The sequence below is a fragment of the Sitophilus oryzae genome, unplaced genomic scaffold (genome assembly GCF_002938485.1).
Source record: "Sitophilus oryzae breed Bouriz unplaced genomic scaffold, Soryzae_2.0 scaffold_813_pilon_pilon, whole genome shotgun sequence".
Lineage (NCBI taxonomy): Eukaryota > Metazoa > Arthropoda > Insecta > Coleoptera > Curculionidae > Sitophilus > Sitophilus oryzae.
Window position 1 is genome coordinate 1385305 of NW_022147432.1, and position 18626 is coordinate 1403930.

Consider the following 18626-nt stretch of genomic DNA (forward strand, 5'->3'; position numbering starts at 1 on the left):
TATGCCGCATATCACGGAAAATGCATTTTTTAAATTATTTGCCTGTAAAGAAGAATGTAACGTAAAAACCTTGGAAATAGATTACTTTAAAATGTAAATTCCCTAAATAGGTATCTGATAAAATATTTGTCATAAGTGTATTTCATAATTTACGTCATACAAATACATCGTTTTTTTTTTGTTAAATGGCTTTAAAGTTCTTCCAATTAAATAAATAAATAAATAAATGCCTTTATTGTCAAAAAAATTTACAATTTGTAGACAAAGGTAAAGTAAACAAACAAAAGAGAATACAAAGCAAGTATACAAATTACATTGTCAGTCTTATTGTTTAAAATAAACATTTATAAATGTTTACAATGTCAAAGAATAAAAAAAAATAAAAATAATATTCAAAAATATTTAGTGAGTTTATAGTAAATATGGTAATAGCAAATATTAGACCAGTGTTTACAAGATCAAATTAGATTATCAAAATATAAGTCATTTACGGCGTAGAAAGCCTTGTCTAGTAAATAAGATTTCAAAGCTTTGCGAAATGAAGAAAATGATGTTATGGATTTGATTTCAAATGGCAGGTGATTGTGCATTTTTTTCGAGTTGTATAATGTTGAACTTTTAACTATGAGCGTGGGGTAGGTAGATAAAGATCTTGCTCCGCGTTCCTGAGTGGATAAGTGTGAGATGGCCTTTCTTGAGAAGCTGATACATGCTTACGTATTAGGCAAACGAATTCAAATATAAATAAGGAAGGAAGAGTTAATATTTTTAAAAAAGTCCTGGCAATGAGTTTTGCTTTTTAATCCCAGTCAATATCGAACAACTCAAATCTGGAGCTTGAAAATGCAGTCAAATTGAGTCGCACAACACGTACCCTACGTGTTGTGCGACTATTGTGCGTATATAATTACTATTGCGATTTACACCCTAATTTCAGAGAAATACCTGTAATTATGAAAATTTCTATTGCTCTCAGAGCTGCAAGCTCACAGACAACTTAAGTCTTTTTTTGACTTAAGTCACTTTATTTTAAGTCATTTTTCAAAAGCTGATGAAACTTTTTTTTAGACTTAAAATAGACTTAAAAAAAGACTTAAATAGAAAAAGATTTAAGTCTTTTTAGAAAAGACTTAAGTCATTAAAAAGATTTAAGCCCTTTTATAAAAGGCTTAAGTCAGATTTTTATATATTTTTATGATAAATTTTTAACAGGAGCATTTCTTTTTAAACTGTTAGGCAGCAGCCAAGCAGCAGAATAAAAAAACAATGCTTAATTCCACTAGTAAATAAAATGTAATTTTTTCGGAAACGGTTTTGATTATTTTTCGAGAAGCTTGATTTTCATGCATCCGTTATACATAATTTGTGGTTATACCTTGATATGATGGTCCGACGGTGCTCTGATTGGTCATAGCGTTTTCGCGCCACTTTTCATCCGTAAATATTTTACTTCAGCCCGTCAACGGACCCGTTCATACGATAACCGACGTTTCGACACTTTTTTTACAAATTTAATCTAACTTTAATAAAAATATAAGTAAAATAGCAAAATCGTTATGGAAACGAAAATATAAAATAACACCAACGTATATCCGATAAACGGAGGCATGAAAATGCAATAAATTTAAAAACTGCGTTATTTTCTAACCAATCAAAGTCTTTAAATTCTACCAATAAAATTAATATCGTATCAATGTATCGTCGGACAACGGATACATGAAAATCAAGCTTACGCGTGCGTAGTTCGTAGTGAGTCTATTGTCTTTCAAGTGAATCCCCAACTCCGTTATGTATGCCGCCAGCTCTTAGCTTATGCCATCGATATATTACATAGTGATCAAAACACATCACCACTTTTTAATAGACATGTATTCGATGACATCTATCTACAGGGTTGTTCACCACATACGACAGGGAGTATTGTAGCTAAACGATTAGATTTTTACAAATTGTAAGTTTTGGGTTCGTTGAAGGACTATTAAAGCTACAATTTAAAAATATTTTTACAAGATACAGGGTGTCCCAAATAAATAAAAAATATCAAAGTTGTACTTTTTTAAACAGAACACCCTGTATATTATTATATTTTTAGTTTCGACGATTAAAATAAAGGTAAATTCGATAAAGGTTTATTACACTTAAACCTTACCGTTTTTGAAATATTTTCAATTTTGTGAAATTGCAATGTCAAAATTTTAAGGCTTCATTTCTCCAAGGGTATAGTCTGTGAAACGAATAACTTTGAATTTGACAGTTCCCGCGGGCTTTTCTAGTGTTAATTTTATTAGGTTAGCAACTTGCGGCCATGCTGACGCAATGCCGTCTCTAATAGAACAGCCTCGGAGCGAGATTTATGACGTCACGCTAACATAATTATTCCTTATATTTGACTATGACTGAAATCGTATTCCATAGTCAATGTAGATAGTTTTAGTGTTAAGAATAATAATTTAAAAAAATATGTGGTCATCTTTTGACAAGTGTATATTAGTTTATTAATTGCAGTAAACATTATGTGATGTGTGGTGTGAATATTTTATATGCAATTTTTTGGATTATATTCGACACTATTTTTTTTATATGACACAACACTGATGAAGGCTATATTGTTAGCCGAAACGTTTTTTTAAACCAAAAAAAATAATAAAAAACCAGCTGAAAACTTAATCAACGGTTTTCCCGAACCTAAATCCCAAGAAAATCAAAAATTTTAGAATAATTTTACATTATAAAATGACAGCGATCTTTATTTCATAGCCATCGCTGACGCATTTTTTTCTAAGATATTGTATTATTTGCAAATATAATTTTTCCAACATTGATACTTGCAAAATATATTATGTACAAATAAATTTTGTGAATGCAAATAATAATACATCACTATTAGTATATATTGAATGTTTTTTGTTAAATTAGATCGATTTTCAAACCCCAAAATTTAAAATATATTTTACATTTTACCCATTATTCATTATTTGTATATTGCAAAACATTTGCTGCATTTGTATGGTTCATAGTTTATTTGCCAAAGTATTTATTACTATAAATAGGTATATATATATATATATATATTATATTTATTAACTGTATATTTTGTATATTTCATGTAAACTACGAGGAATAATTATGTTTTCCATGTATTCTACAACATATTTATTAATCCGTATCTAATTAGCGTGACGTCATAAATCTCGCTTCGAGGCTGTTCTATTAGAGACGGCATTGGTCTGATAGTTAGAAATGTCAAAAGCTGATGACATTTTACTTTTGACAATTATGCCATTTCGTGTTGATTTTTGCAAGAAGAGGAAGAACTGTCACTTGTTTTATTATTTTCCTTTTCTATTTCACGAAAGTAAAAAGAGTTACCTATCTGATTCGTTCAGGCACTCAATTTAAAGAATACTTAAAGAATATCAGTAACTTTTTTGATAGAGGGATTTTATATTTGCCATGTTGGTAAAAAATAACGGTCAAAATTCAAAGTTATTCATTTTATAGACTATATCAAAGTTTTTAATACTAAATATTTAAGGCTAAGTTTATTTATTGATCAGTTATTGTGTTGCAATAATAAAAATTATACTACCTTATACAGAGTGTCTAAAATTTTATTTTAAATAATTACCAGCTTTAAACGGCAATAACTTGTTTAATTAAAACGGAACACCCTGTATATCTTATGAGAACCAGATGCACAATTTAATTGTCTATCAGATTGTATCATACCATTTTTAACCTATCTTTTTTAATTGTTAATAAAAAAGATACTTAAATTGAGTTCTGGTGGTCTTGACTTGAGGGTAATTATAATGATTTAAGTCTTTTTAGTTTAAGTCAAAATAATTATTAATTATGATTTAAGTCAAAATATAGACTTAAGTCATAAAAAAGACTTAAATACCGTTATGTTGATTTGTGTCTTTACAAAAATGACTTGACTTGAAATAAAATGACTTAAATCAAAGACTTAAGACTTAAATCATTTTGATTTTAGAAATGACAAGACTTAAGTCTTTTTAAAACTGACTTATTGCAGCTCTGATTCCTCTGTAGAGAAAGGCGAAGAACCGTATGACAATAGAGGTAGAGGTAAAGTCTGTCCAACAAATCAGTGATGATTTCGAAAAACAACATCCAAAAAATGATATGAAATATAATTTTTACATCTTGTTGGACAGATTTTATCTATTTAAGGTCATAGCGCATGATCTTAAATCTTTATAAGATACAAATTGTCCAGCAAAAGAGTAGGAGTTGATATGTGTCATTTTAATTCACAATTATATTATTTTTAGGGTTCCGTACCCAAAGGGTAAAAACGGGAACCCTATTACTAAGACTTCGCTGTCCGTTCGTCCATCCATCCGTCTGTCACAAAGGTCTATCTTATGAACCGTTATAGCTAGACAGTTGAAATTTTTACAGATAATGTATCTAGTTTGCCGCTATAAGAACAAATACTAAAAACAGAATTAAATAAATGTTGATAAATAAAAAAGTACTTTCACTAAACATTATCTTTTAAGTAAGAATTTTACATAGAATCTTTCAAGTCCTCGGTGGCCGCGTGGTTTAAAGCGTTAGGACTTTACGCTCCTATGACGTTGGAGCCGTAGTAAGGCAGGTTCGAATCCTAGTCAAGGCGACTTTTTTTAATCGTCTTTTTTTTAATTTTCATATATTTTTACATATTTATTTTTACTTTTTACATATTTATTATTGATTAATACAATTTTTAGTAATGTGTTTCTTCATTTTTTTTAAATTACTTATACGCGCATTCAAAATTTCAGCTAAATCGGAAAAAAGTTTATAATAATATAGTGTCTAATGTTGTATAGATAATGAATGGTACGGAACCATTCGTGCGCGAGTCCGACTCGCACTTGACCAAATTTTTTAATAATAATGTTCTGTTCTTTAAATTCCCAATTAGAATACCGTTAATATCCTATACAAAAGCTTATCATAGGAAGCAAATTATATATCTAGGAAAAAAGTAGTTTGGCCAAACCTAATCACAGAAAATACCTTTTCACCTTCATGAATATTCAAATATGCGTACACGTATAAAGAAAACTATTTTCCTTAATTCTGATAAATTCTTTTGTATTTTACAAACATATTTTTAAGTCACTACTTTCTGTAAAGTTTGTGTTCTGCATTAAAATCCCTTATTCGAAAATATCAAAGTGTTTTAATATATTTGAAAAGTATTAATAATTATGTCCAGAAATACACAATTTATTTTAGTCCTATTATTAATAGTTATAGTAGGAAGTGTAGTTTTACCAGGTAAAGAACCAAAAATTCTAAAAATATTATTTCTAAATGTATTAAACTATTTTGTTAAAGTATGTCGAATGTTATATGTCATTTTAATTATCAGATAAATTCATGTATGAGTTAATTGAATTTTCTATCAGATTTTGGATGTCCTCTGTCAAAATCTTCTTTAACTCGTTGGACAGACTTTAGCAATAATTAATTACTATCTATACTAATATATAAAATCCTTAAGTGACTGACATACTGATTAATCACGATCCTTAAAGCTCAATTTTGGCATACAGGTTGATTCCAGGGTGTAGAGTTTCGATAAGAAGGGATTTTTCGAAATTCCAGTTCCAAGAGGGTGAAACCACCCCTCAAATATTACAATATTTTTTATTTAAAAAACGATCAAGTTTCCGAAAAAACGCTTAAAGACGAATATTTTATTTTGTTTTTTTACATATTTTAAGATTTTTTAAAAATGTATACAGGGTGTTTCGAAAAATCTGGTCATTGATTAATCACGATCCTGCTTAAAGCGCTTGACGTAAAAAAACGACGTAAAAGCTGATTTTTGGAAAACAGATTGACTTTAGGGTGTAGAGCTTCGATGAGAAGGGATTTTTCAAAACTCGAATTCTAAGAGTGTGAAACTATCCCTCAAATATTAAAATATTTTTTTTTAAAACCGGTGAGTTTTTCGGAAAAACTCTTAAACACGTATATTATATTTTGTTGTTTTACATATTTTAAGATTTTTTATAAATTTATACAGGGTGTTTCATAAAATATGACCATTGAGTAATCACGATTCTGCTTAAACTGCTTGACGTATAAAACTGATTTTTGCAAAACGGATTGACTGTGGGGTGTAGAGGTTCGATAAGGAGGGGTTTCTCGAATCTCAAATTCCAAGAGGGTGAAAACGCCCCTCATATATTACAATATTTGTTATTTAAAAAATGGTTAGTCTTTCGGGAAAACGCTTGGACAAGCATAATTTATTTGGTTTTTTTACATATTTTGAAATGTTTTAAAAAATCATACAGGGTGTTCCAAAAAGTTGGGTAATTTCTTAACCACGATTCTGCTTAAACTGCTTGACGTAAAAAGCTTATTTTTGGCAAACGGATTTTTCGAAAGTCAAATTCCAACGAGATGAAACTACCCCTCAAATATTACCAAGTTATATGTATAATATCGCCATACTGTTTTTTCTCATACTGACATAATTGTGAGAAAATTTTATCCAGTTTGTATGTTAAAGGAAATTCTTGCTTTGCTTTATCATCACCATTACAAATGAGTAATTCGACGCGAACGAAGTCGCTGGTACACGCTAGTAACAATATATTTTACCAGTGTAACATTACTGATATTGGAGCTAACTAAGTATTGAATAATTTATTTAGTCTGTCCAATGAGCGAGTATATGACAGTGGCAGTTGTTGTCTGTCATTTAAAATTCAAATGTTTGAGTGTTTTCCGTTGCTTACCTTGGTTATGGTTTTATGTTCCGTTTCTATCGGTTTCCTGAAAGTTTTCTTATTACGGAACGCGGTTCCGGAAAAATTCGGTTATAACTGTCACAAAACTAACCAGCGCGAGAAGGCTGGTTTTTCTGGTTTTGTTGGTCAATCAATGTCATTTATGTGAGAGAAATCAAGCAAATATTGGTTTGGTTTGGTTTGGTTTGGTTTTATAAAATTTTCTCAGTTCGAGTGAAATTCTCATTTAATTTCTAAAATTTGTTATAATATTTTGTATTTACATCCAAAAGCAATGGAGGTAGGCAGTAAAGGTAAATAAATTTCATTAACTAAATAGAATTACTTTTTAGAACCATTTAAACTTATCCTGCAGCCATTGTTTCTTAAAGTCAGGAACATTTAAAGAAAACATGAAAAACAAGACAAGTAATCGTGAATGTTTTGTAAGCTATAAAAATATAAATTTGATTAGATTTGTTTATTTATTATTGATCTGTTTTAATATCGGACCTGCAAATCTTCACTTGAGCTGTCTAACGAGTTTTACACAGGCGCGTGCGGGCCATGGAAGCGGGGGAAGCGGCGCGGCGCCGGCGCTTCCCTATACGTTGAGACCAAGCTTTTTAATTAATAATTCATAGCAAGTAATATGAATCTAGGTAGTGGTTTATATGTGATCTGTTAAACATATTTTTCGACTTTTTTTATTAACTTTATCGAATCGCTTCCCCTTGTATAAATTTCACCGCACGCCACTGGTTTTACAGTTTATTAATAAAGTACTTTTCAATATTAAACTCCATTGAAAAGAAGAAGCAAACGCAAAAGCAGAGAATAGGTACATTAAAAATTCATAAAAGATAAATTTTATAATAGAGGTATTGAAATTTAGAAAACTTCAACATTTGACATTTTCAGTATTTTACCAAACCGTTCCGTATCAAACCCATGTTTTTCAGGAATCGCTCTTTATCGTAGTTTACCGGTCTGGTTCGCCTGGTTTTGCAACGGAATACAGCATAATAATTTGTCCTGTCAATTTTTTGAATATCGTCTGTCAAACTCATCACCTCTCTCCCTGGACACACTTTTACCTTACTCTGCTTACAAAGTTTTCAACAATACAATCTACAAGCACTTTCTTGGTTTGTATTAATTTGATTATGAAATTACAGATAAATCAACAAACTCTAAAAGCAATAGGCATCACAATGGACGAAAATCTCCACATTATAAACAACAATCTCCAAATTGCGATTTGGTGTGTCCTGGACAGCCGCCGCTGCCGCTGCCGCCAAATTTCTTACACAATTGTACTCCGATACATAACACAACTACACAGCGGCCTGCTACACCCTTTAATGTTACCAGTCCAAAACCATACAATACTACAACAAACACTACAGAGGAATCGTCTGAAGAAGAAGAAGATACAGATACAACAACTAAAGTAAATCCAGGTAAAACGTCACAATCTGTTTAGAATCATCAATCACAACTTTCAATATAGGTATTTGTGCTTTATTTTGAGTTTATTTTTCCATTTGCAATTTAAATAAAAAGTGTAAAAAATTGGCGCCGGGAGGCACATGTAGCCGCCCATACGAAAATATGTTAATAAAAAGTTGGTAGGCAGTTCTTTTAGTTTCAAAGTAAAGGAATTTTTTCAATTTTTTTATCGCAAAAACTGCGACTTTGACTAATTTTGATGCTATTACAAATTTTGTTGCTAATATTATTCCTAATCTCAAATTGAAAACCGCGTTTCTCTAGCTACTGTAATTTTGGAGTTACGATTTGTTAAAATTTTTAACCCGCTCCCATATCCCCTTACCAACCCCCCACCCCCACCAAAAACTAATGGCCAGATTCTTGGGTGCCACAATATTTTTGTGCCAAATTTGGTTAAAATCGGTTTAGCGGTTTTTGAGTTATCGTGTTACAGACGGACAGACAGACAGACCATGAAAATATTTTGTATTTAGGTCATTTATGACCCAAATAACTCATTTTGAGTGAAATTAAAAAAAACTTCTTTTTTTACCGATCTTAATAGCTTACCATACCTGGTATGGTCGGCTAAAAATTTAAAAATATATACAGAGTGGTCCGAATTGTATTCCGGAAACTTCGGCAGTATATTCTGTAAATAAAAATAGGTAAAAAAAGTTCGTATAAATGTATGTCTTAATTGCTTAGTTTCGGAGATACAGAGTAGAAGTTTAATTTTTATTTCAATTTTTTCCAAATAATTTTTGAAGTAATGTCAATATTTGGATGAAAATTGGTGTCTGGGAGTTTTTTGACATGAGAAATTTGATTCCGATGTCAATATGGCTGCTACTTATAAGGAGCGCTACCTACAAGTGTTTTAACTGTTTTGAAGAGTAATAAATTTTCGTCCGTATCTGTATAAAACAGACTGAAAAAATATATATTTCCGTGATTTTTTACTTAAAAAATGTCTCTTTATATAATACGCTACAAGTAACCGTTCTCAAGATATTTAGAATGGAAGTACTTACTTAATACATGTCATTATTGAGAAAAAATAAACATGTTGAGTAGATAGTTATTTAACTGAAATGACAAATTTGGGAAATTTTTATTTTTTAAATTAATCATAAATTTTCGTTCGAAAAAATAATGATAAAACAGTTTCTGTTGAACTTTTGACACAAAATCATGTCAAATTTATGATTTCGGTTTAATAACTATTTAGTTAACATGATGTGTAATTTATGTCAATGATGACAGGTTCTCGAGAACCATTACTCGTAGGGATTTTCACCAAGAGCCCTTTTTTACGTAAAAAACGTAGTAAATGTATATTTTTTATTCAGTAGTTTTATACAGGTACGGACAAAAAATTATTACTCTTCAAACCAGTTAAAAAATATATAGGTGGGGTTATCTACAAGTAGGAGTCATATTGACACATCAAAATCAAATTTCTTATACCAAAAAACTCCCAGACAAAAATTTTCATCCAAATATTGGCGTTACTTCAGAAATTATTTGGAAAAAATCGAAATACAAATGAAACTTCTACACCCTGTATTCCCAAAACTAAGCATTTTAGGACATACATTCATACGAACTTTTCTACTTATTTTTATCTGCAGAATATACTGCCGAAATTTCCGGAACACAGTTCGTACCATCCTGTATAAATAAAAATTATAATTCTAACTGCTTTCATGACAGCGTCAAAAATGGTTTGGGAATGAAAATCACTGTTCATTTCAAAGCCAACTTGATGCCGTTTTTTTTTATCACGGTAGTTACAAAATAGAAACTATTTTTATATTCTATCTCTATACTCAAATAAATACCTACTACATAAAATATTTAAATAAATAATTTTACTCTAGAATAATTGAGGTATTAAAATTATCAACAAAATAACAACTAAAGTATATTTCAGCAAATGTTACCCAGAGTCGTAATGCACATCAACAGCATCACAGACAGAATAAAAATCACAAGCAACATCAAATCAAAAAGCATATAAGAAAAGAGAAAGTTTTGCTAAATAGGAAGGCAAAATCAAAATTATTAAAACATAAACATATGCAGAAAAGAACTCGGCTGGATGGTTGTTATGTGATCTGTCCAGAAGGTAATGAGAAACCAGTAAACCCTGGAACAGGTCCATCGTTGCCGAATAATCCGCCACCAGAAGGTAAACATGAAAATTATATTTAAAACTTCAATAGTACTTTCAAATTAAAAAAATGTACCCTCTTTTGCAAAAAAACGCAACGGAACATTTTTTCCTCAAGTTTAAAGTGTTATTTTTTTAACTTTTAGCCCAATTTTCATGATTTTTTTTAGCAAACTGTACATAAATCTTTCAACATTAATTCATAAACACAGTTTTTTATAAGCTTTAGTAATTGGCTTATTATACAGAGTTAAGAGTCCATTTCACTAGTCCGAAAAAATAGAAAAATAAGCGTTCGGCATTTAACGTTTTATGTAAAACTGGCTAGGTATTTTTACACACATGAAGAAGGAAATTAAAGATAAAGGATTATACTATATCCGTATTATAGCACATCTTTAGGTAACTTCTTTATTTTTAAGATTTTTGGTGGTCGAACATAAACAAAATATACCTTATGTTTGAACTAAATATTCTCGAAAATAAAGACATAATTTAAAATTCCGTTGCAATACGAATAGATTGAAGTTTTGTGATTATAGTGATATATAACTGATATGGTTTTGTAACAAATTACTCGCTATTTTATGGCAAATGCTGAAGCTCTCCAAAGCTTAATCAAGCCTTAACCAAAGCACGTGTGTTTGGAATTTAGGGTGTGACAGGGTGTAGCACGACAGGATCGGGCTAAGCCTGAGGCAGATTTCTGAAATATAATATATATTTCCTTAATTGAAGGGTTGTTTTTTACTATAATTTTAAAACACCTTGTGCAATAATTTCGTGTGTAACTTTTCCTAAAATATTGTGCGCGTTCAGGGAACACAGCGGCTGACCGACCGCTGAGTATTTTACTCAGCGGCTGACTGTTTTTGCGTGTAAAAAGAGACCGTTTAGGGAAACCGCTTACTCAGCCGCTGACCGTCCCTGAACGCGCCCATTATTTTTTGATCAGAACCATGTCTACTGAGCATTTTGTTTTTTGACTCCTGTCAACAAATGCTTTGGTTACTTTTTATGAGCGAAATGAACTTGCCACTAAAGATTTGCAATTTTTTCAACTATCAATACTTTCTGTTATTATTTTTTAATATCACGAGATGGCTTCAGTGGCTATTGTCATAATGTCATATCGATACTGATTAAAACTCTAATTGCGGCCATCTTCAACAAAATCAATGACTTTTGCACAATCTTCTACACTAAGAACAATGTCAACACAACAATATTCACCAAAACCACCTCGTCATTATGAAGAATAACATCAAAAAGTAACGATAATTGAAAAAGTTGCAAAATTATTGTGGAAAGTTCATTTTGCCCAATAAGTCAAATACTAAAGTTTATAGTAAACTGAGTTTACGAATTAAAGTCGATATATTTATACAAAGTTGTTCACCACATACGACACGGAGTATTGTAGCTAAACGATTAGATTTTTACAAATTGTAATTTTTCGGTTCGTTGAAGGACTATTAGAGCTACAATTTAAAAATAATTTTTCAACATACAGTCTCCCAAATAAATAAAAAATGTTATAGTTGTATTTTTTTAAATGGAACACCCTGTATATTCTTTTACTTTTAGATTCTACGATTGAAATAAAGGTAATTAAGGTTTATCACACTTAAAGCTTACTATTTTTGAAATAGTTTCAATTTTGTGAAATTGCAGTAAAAAATTTAAGGCTTCATTATTTCTCCAAGGGTATCAAAATTTTTAATACTAAATATTTACTGAAGATTATTTATTGATCAGATATTGTGTTGCAATAATAAAAATTATACCACCTTATAAAGAGTGTCCAAAAATTTATATTAAATAATTACTAGCTTTCAACGACAATAACTTGTCTAATTTAAATGGAACACCCTGTATATTTTACGTGAATCAGATGCACAATTTAATTGTCTATCAAATTGTATTATGCCATTTTTTATATATCTCTTCAAGTTTTCGTAGAAAATGCATTTTCTTATAATTTAGACCTCATTTATCACTATACCCATGGAATATTGACATTTTAGATTTTTTAAAGCAACATATTATGTACAAAATGTACAGGTGGTAAAAATAATAATATTGCAAACCTATTTTTTTACAAAAAGAAAACGATTTAAATTTTTGTAAAAGAGTATACCAATAATTAAATGTACCACCATTTTTTCCGCCCAAAAATTAGTTATTTGCATTACTGAATTGTTTTAATTAATAAATTATTCTAAATAAATGTAGATTTGACTCGGAAATCAATATCATAATTTTTTATTTTTTATGAAAATGAACGTCTGTTGTTATAAATAAGCATTCGTCAAAAAATGCTATAAAATTTATAAGGTGTTACTTTTTACCACACTGTCTAATACATATACAAAATTCAGTTTTTTAGTATTTGGAACAATAATTATTAATCAACGTAAACAGTCAATTAATGTAGTTTGAATACGGGGATCCGGATTAATTGGTCCTCTATAACAAAAAATATTTAAAGTTTTTTTTTAATTTCGACAATATTAGTATCTGGTACCTTTTGAAAATTTGTTACATCTTTAAAAATAATCTAAAATGTCAATATTCCATTGGTATAGTGATAAATGAGGTGTCTAAATTATAAGAAAATGCATTTTCTACGAAAACTTGAAGAGATAGGTAAAAGATGGTATAATACAATTTGATAGACAGTTAAATATCTTCTAAAAACATGCGTTCATTATCTCACTTAAAAAAATTCTCAGACAGTCTCTTCTTCCACAATTACGTAAAACTTTACAGAAAAATTTATCATAAGACTATAAGAAGCGCTAAGGACCTTTATTTTAATAGGAGAATAGTCAATTCTGGTAATGTGTTGCTAAAGAAACATGGTCTATTATGAATGAGTTGAGAAACAAAGCTTTTCTTCGTCTAGCAATATCTCTACCTCACCTGAGAACCTTAACGATTACTTTGTAAATGTAGCGAAAAACTTAACTAATACCATATGTCCTCCTCATGATCCACTTTCTTATCTCTCTAATGATATTGTAAACTCACACAGTTTCTTTTTTTCGCCCGTAGTTTTAGAAGAGCTTCGCAGTACAATTAATACCATCAAAAATAAATCCTCTTCTGGGACCGACGGACTAACTTTAAAAATGTTTTCGAATCTGCCAGAAAGCACTCTGAATTACCTAACAACTTTAATAAACATGTCGTTCCAAAATGGTATTTTTCCAAAATGTCTTAAGACGGCAATAATCATTCCTCTGCATAAAGGAGGAGACAAAGATGAAGCTTCTAACTATCGCCCAATTGCACTCCTTCCAACGCTATCTAAGATCATAGAAAGGTTGGTTAAAAGTAGGCTGGTATCTTTTCTGTTTAAGTACAAAATACTTACTGAATATCAATTTGGATTTCTAAGCAACAAGTTTACTCCAGCCTAAACAACCATCATTCTACAGCAACAATTTTCTGTGATTTTTCTAAGGCGTTCGATTGTGTAAATCATAAGATATTAATTAATAAACTGCAGCACTACGGGTTCAGGGGATCACCTCTCGAATGGTTTAAGTCGTATCTGAGCAACAGAAGTCAACTTGTGAGGGTGGATACCACGTTGTCTTCTAGCAAACCAATAGAATGTGGAGTACCACAAGGCTCAGTACTAGGCCCTATTTTGTTTCTTCTTTTTATTAACGACATTGCTAACATAAACATCAGTGGCAAAATATGTCTTTTTGCGGACGACACTAGCTTCACTTGGAGCAACAAGGACATCGCGGCACTTCATAGGATTATATCAAATGACTTAATCACCATTAAATCTTGGTGCGATTCGAACCTCCTGAGTCTCAACATTTCTAAAACTAAGGCTTTGTCGTATAAAAACTCGTTGCAGCCTTTTGTACTTGACAACACCACCATTGACGTCGTAAAATCCGTAAAATTCTTAGGGCTTGTTGTGGACAATTCTCTGAAATGGGACATACATATCGAAGCTTTGTCGAAAAAATTGAGCTCTGCCTGTTTTGCATTAAGGTCTGTTTCTAAGGAGCTTAACTTGTCAGTGGCTAGAACTGTTTATTATGCACTTTTTGAGTCGCACCTCAGGTATGCCCTTCCATTCTGGGGTACGTGTTGTGCGGCTCAATTTGACCGCATTTTCAAGCTCCAGAAGAGAGCTGTTCGATATTCACTGGGACTAAACAGCAGAACTCATTGCCGGGGCTTTTTTAGAGAATTAAAAATATTGACTCTTCCTTCCTTATTTATATTTGAATCCGTTTGCCTAATACGTAAACATGTATCAGCTTCTCAAGAAAGGCCATCTCACACTTATCCACTCAGGAACGCGGAGCAAGATCTTTATCTACCTACCCCACGCTCAGAGTTAGTTAAAAGTTCAATATTATACAACTCGAAAAAAATGCACAATCACCTGCCATTTGAAATCAAATCCATAACATCATTTTTTTCATTTCGCAAAGCATTGAACTCTTATTTACTAGACAAGGCTTTCTACGCCGTAAATGAATTATATTTTGAAAATCAAATTTGATCTTGTACACACTGGTCTAATGTTTGCTATTGCTATATTTACTAATGACATCGAAATGAATTTATTTAACGGTCATTGATATTTTACTATAAACTAGCTAAATATTTTTGAATATTATTTTTATTTTTTGTTCTTTGACATTATAAACATTTATAAATGTTTATTTTAACAATAAGACTGACAATATTATTTGTATAATGTTTTGTATTATCTTTTGTTTGTTTGTTTGTGTACCTTGTTTTTTTACTTTGTTTATTAGTTTACATTTGTCTACAAATTGAAAATTTTTTGACAATAAAGGCATTTATTATTATTATTATTATTATTATTATTAAATTGTGCATCTTTCTTTGGTCAGGGTGGTCTCGTAAAATATACAGGGTGTTCCATTTAAATTAAACAAGTTATTGTCTTGTTATATTTTAACTTTAACTCTCAGCAAAATAACTCACTACCAGTGGTCACCGTGAAGAAATTAAGCCATAGTAAATAAAAATATCCAATAGAAGTGTTATTTCAACGCATACCGTGACGTTTTTTTTTCATTTGTATTTACAGAACCCGACTCTGAAGAAGATTCCGATGACGAGAATTATGTTCAAGGCGAAGATACGCCGATTGAAATCATCTACGTACCTCAAAGAAAAGAAAATAACATCAGACCAGTGGATATCTATCAAACTAATAATTACGTCAATGAAATGTGGGAACCCCCACTTGCAATTCCCTATGGTTCCGATCCTGTATTTCTGGAGGGTTTGTAACTTATTATCTCTTTAAATTTCATTAAAATTAGGTTAAAGATTATACTTGTTGTAGATAAAAAAAAGAAAATGAAACGAAAAAAACATGGTGACAAAAAACATGAAGAAAAGAAAAACATATAATTGCATAGATAGTAATAGGTTTGCATAGTGTGTATAGCAAAAGAATTTCTGACTTATAATCTATCGCCAGACAAACTATAGCAAAAATTAAGGTTAGAAATACTAGTATCACGTTCAATTTATTTATTGTATACTTATGTTAATATTCATCATTACAGTAGTCTTAAGGACGTTTTATAAACATATACCGTAAAATACACAGATATTTTGAAGCTATTTACATTTTTAAAGATTAAATTCAATAATTTATTATAGTTTAAAGCTTCATTCGGAACCTCACAATTAGTGGTTTCAGTTACACTTTTTATATACATTTTAGTTTACGATCATTTACAATATTTAAAAAACACAATTAAAATTAATAGAACATCCCAGCAACAGCTTGCATTAGTCAGCTGTATCCATAGAGAAAGCCTAATATTTAGCTTATAAAACAATCAACTTTTGATTTCTAACCACAATTTGACGGAAGATAATCAAAGGCCAAAATAACATTTCTCGCAAATTTTGAAGTATAATTAGTGGAAAAGTTAAAAGGTTGATAACTTTTTCTACTAATAGAAAATGTCTACCACTAATTTTAACGTTCTGAATGCTTACATTGAAATTAAAGGAACAAATTTCTACGCTAACTGGAACCAATAATTACGAGGTTATAAATGAAGCTTAAGAGATAATAAAAAAAAAACTAAATAGATAAAAAAATTACAGAAAAAATATGTGGAACGTCGATTAGTTAAAAAATTGTTAAAATTAAATAGTAAAACGTTTTGATACAGTTATGTCTCACTAACCTACTTCTTCCCCATATGAACTCAATCATTGAAGTTGATATAAAACGATGTCGGAGTTGGTTGAAAATAAAAATCACTGTCCATTTAAATGCTAAATTATATGGTAAATGTCAGCGATTGCATCTCCAAGCCAACTTGATGTTGTTTTTTTTTTCGATCATACGGTAGTTAATTAGGAGATTTAACTGTATTATCAAGTAAAAAACGAAAACTTTCGAGTTCGACGCACCTGTCAGGTTTTCATTTCAGTCTGATTCACTTCAGCAGCTTCGCTGATTTGTTGAATGTAGCTCAGAGCATTTTCGTAAGCTTTTCTTACCGCCTTCCGGTCAGACTGCTTCCGCGGCTCGTTTGCCTAAATAATAAGAAAAAAATTTAATACACAGTGCATGATACAGTGTACACTGTATTACCGAAACGAAACATTTTAGGACATAAATTTACACGAACTTTTTTACTTATTTTTATCTGCAGAATATGCTGCCAAACTGTTTTTTGGTAACTGCTTTATGTAGAAAAAAATGTGTTGAGACAAAAGAGTTTCTAAATAGAACGTCATAAGCTCAAATTTATTTTATTGCATTGTGTTGTAGTAGTGCAAGTGGTTTAAGTATTGTGTTAAGTAAGTGCAATAATTGTTAGACCACGCTATACCGTGCTGGCAACTGTTACTTTTGGGTGGGTATTTACATGTGTGGAAGTAAATCGCATAGGGATCTTATTAAGTCGGAGTGAGAGAAATGCGACGATGTGCTGTTGCGTTGTTGCCGATACGCCTTTCCCTATCAAGTAAAGTAAAATCACAATCAATTTATACAATGTCAGGATTGATTCACTGATAAACTGGAATTTAAGAAGGCCATTTTAAAGCATTTCGCGGTCATATTTTGCTGATATGCTCCTTCATTAAGTCTTTTTATTGAAAGGAAATTTATTATACAGGGTGGTCCGAACTGTATTCCGGAAACTTCGGCGGCATATTCTGCAGATAAGAATAAGTAAAAAAGTTCGTATAAATGTATGTCTTAAAATGCTTTGTTTCGGAGATACAGGGTGTAGAAGTTTCATTTTTATTTCGATTTGTTTCCAAATAATTTCTAAAGTAACGTCAATATTTGGTTGAAAATTGGTGTCTGGGAGTTTTTTGACATGATAAATTTGATTTTGATGTCAATATGACTCCTACTTGTAGAGGGCGCCACCTACATGTGTTTTAACTGTTTAGAAGAGTAATAACTTTTTGTCCGTACCTGTATAAAACTATGGAGTGAAAAATATACATTTACGGCGTTTTTTTACGTAAAAGAGGTCTCTTTGTCAAAATTGCTACGAAAAATGGTTCTCGAGATATTTGGAATCAAAATTATCAATACCTGTCACCATTGACATAAATTAAACATGTGGACACTAAATAGTTATCACACTGAAATCATAAATTTGAAATGTTTTTGTGTCAAAAGTTCAACAGACACTGTTTTATCATCATTTTTTCACAGAAAAATTTATGATTAATTTAAAAAAATAAAAATTTCCCAAATTTATTATTTCAGTCAAATAATTGTCTACTGAACGTATTTATTTTTTGTCAATAATGACATGTATTGACTATTTCCATTCTGAATATCTTGAGAACGTTGCTCGTAGCGATTTTTACCAAGAGACATTTTTTACGTAGAAAATCACCGAAATGTACATTTTTTCACTCAGTAGTTTTATACAGGTACGGATAAAAAGTGATAACTCTTCAAACCAGTTTAAACGCATGTAGGTGGCGCTTCCTACAAATAGGAGTCATATTGACATCAAAATCAAATTTCTCATGTCAAAAAACACCCAGACAACAATTTTCATCCAAATATTGACGTTACTTCAGAAATTATTTGGAAAAAATCGAAATAAAAATGAAACTTCTACACCCTGTATCTCCGAAACTAAATATTTTAGGACATACATTTATACAAACTTTTTTAC

At 30.6% G+C, this 18626-nt stretch overlaps 2 protein-coding genes across 2 annotated transcripts in view; one reads left to right on the forward strand and one right to left on the reverse strand.

Annotated features, from left to right (window-relative positions):
• Positions 1–4936: 4936 nt before the first annotated feature.
• On the forward strand, positions 4937–15933 carry LOC115889392. The gene is made up of 5 exons (XM_030909367.1): positions 4937–5298; positions 7943–8227; positions 10195–10452; positions 15533–15730; positions 15794–15933. The coding sequence occupies exons 1-5, from the start codon at positions 5229–5231 to the stop codon at positions 15859–15861; spliced, it is 879 nt and encodes a 292-aa protein (XP_030765227.1). The 5' UTR covers positions 4937–5228; the 3' UTR covers positions 15862–15933.
• A 39-nt stretch (positions 15934–15972) lies between these two features.
• The window catches only part of LOC115889391 (peregrin), a 29625-nt gene continuing 26971 nt past the window's right edge, over positions 15973–18626 (reverse strand). Inside the window, exon 19 of the mRNA XM_030909366.1 lies at positions 15973–17010. Within this exon, the coding sequence (XP_030765226.1) occupies positions 16888–17010 (123 nt within the window). The 3' untranslated portion in view covers positions 15973–16887. The remainder of the gene's footprint in view (positions 17011–18626) is intronic.

What these genes read in the sequence shown, in the direction of transcription:
- LOC115889392 (XM_030909367.1), top strand. Translation starts at nt 5,229, where the DNA reads ATGTCCAGAAATACACAATTTATTTTAGTCCTATTATTAATAGTTATA. An exon ending in AGGAAGTGTAGTTTTACCAG is followed by an intron (nt 5,299 to 7,942) that starts GTAAAGAACCAA and finishes ATGAAATTACAG; the next exon opens with ATAAATCAACAAACTCTAAA. An exon ending in AACAACTAAAGTAAATCCAG is followed by an intron (nt 8,228 to 10,194) that starts GTAAAACGTCAC and finishes AGTATATTTCAG; the next exon opens with CAAATGTTACCCAGAGTCGT.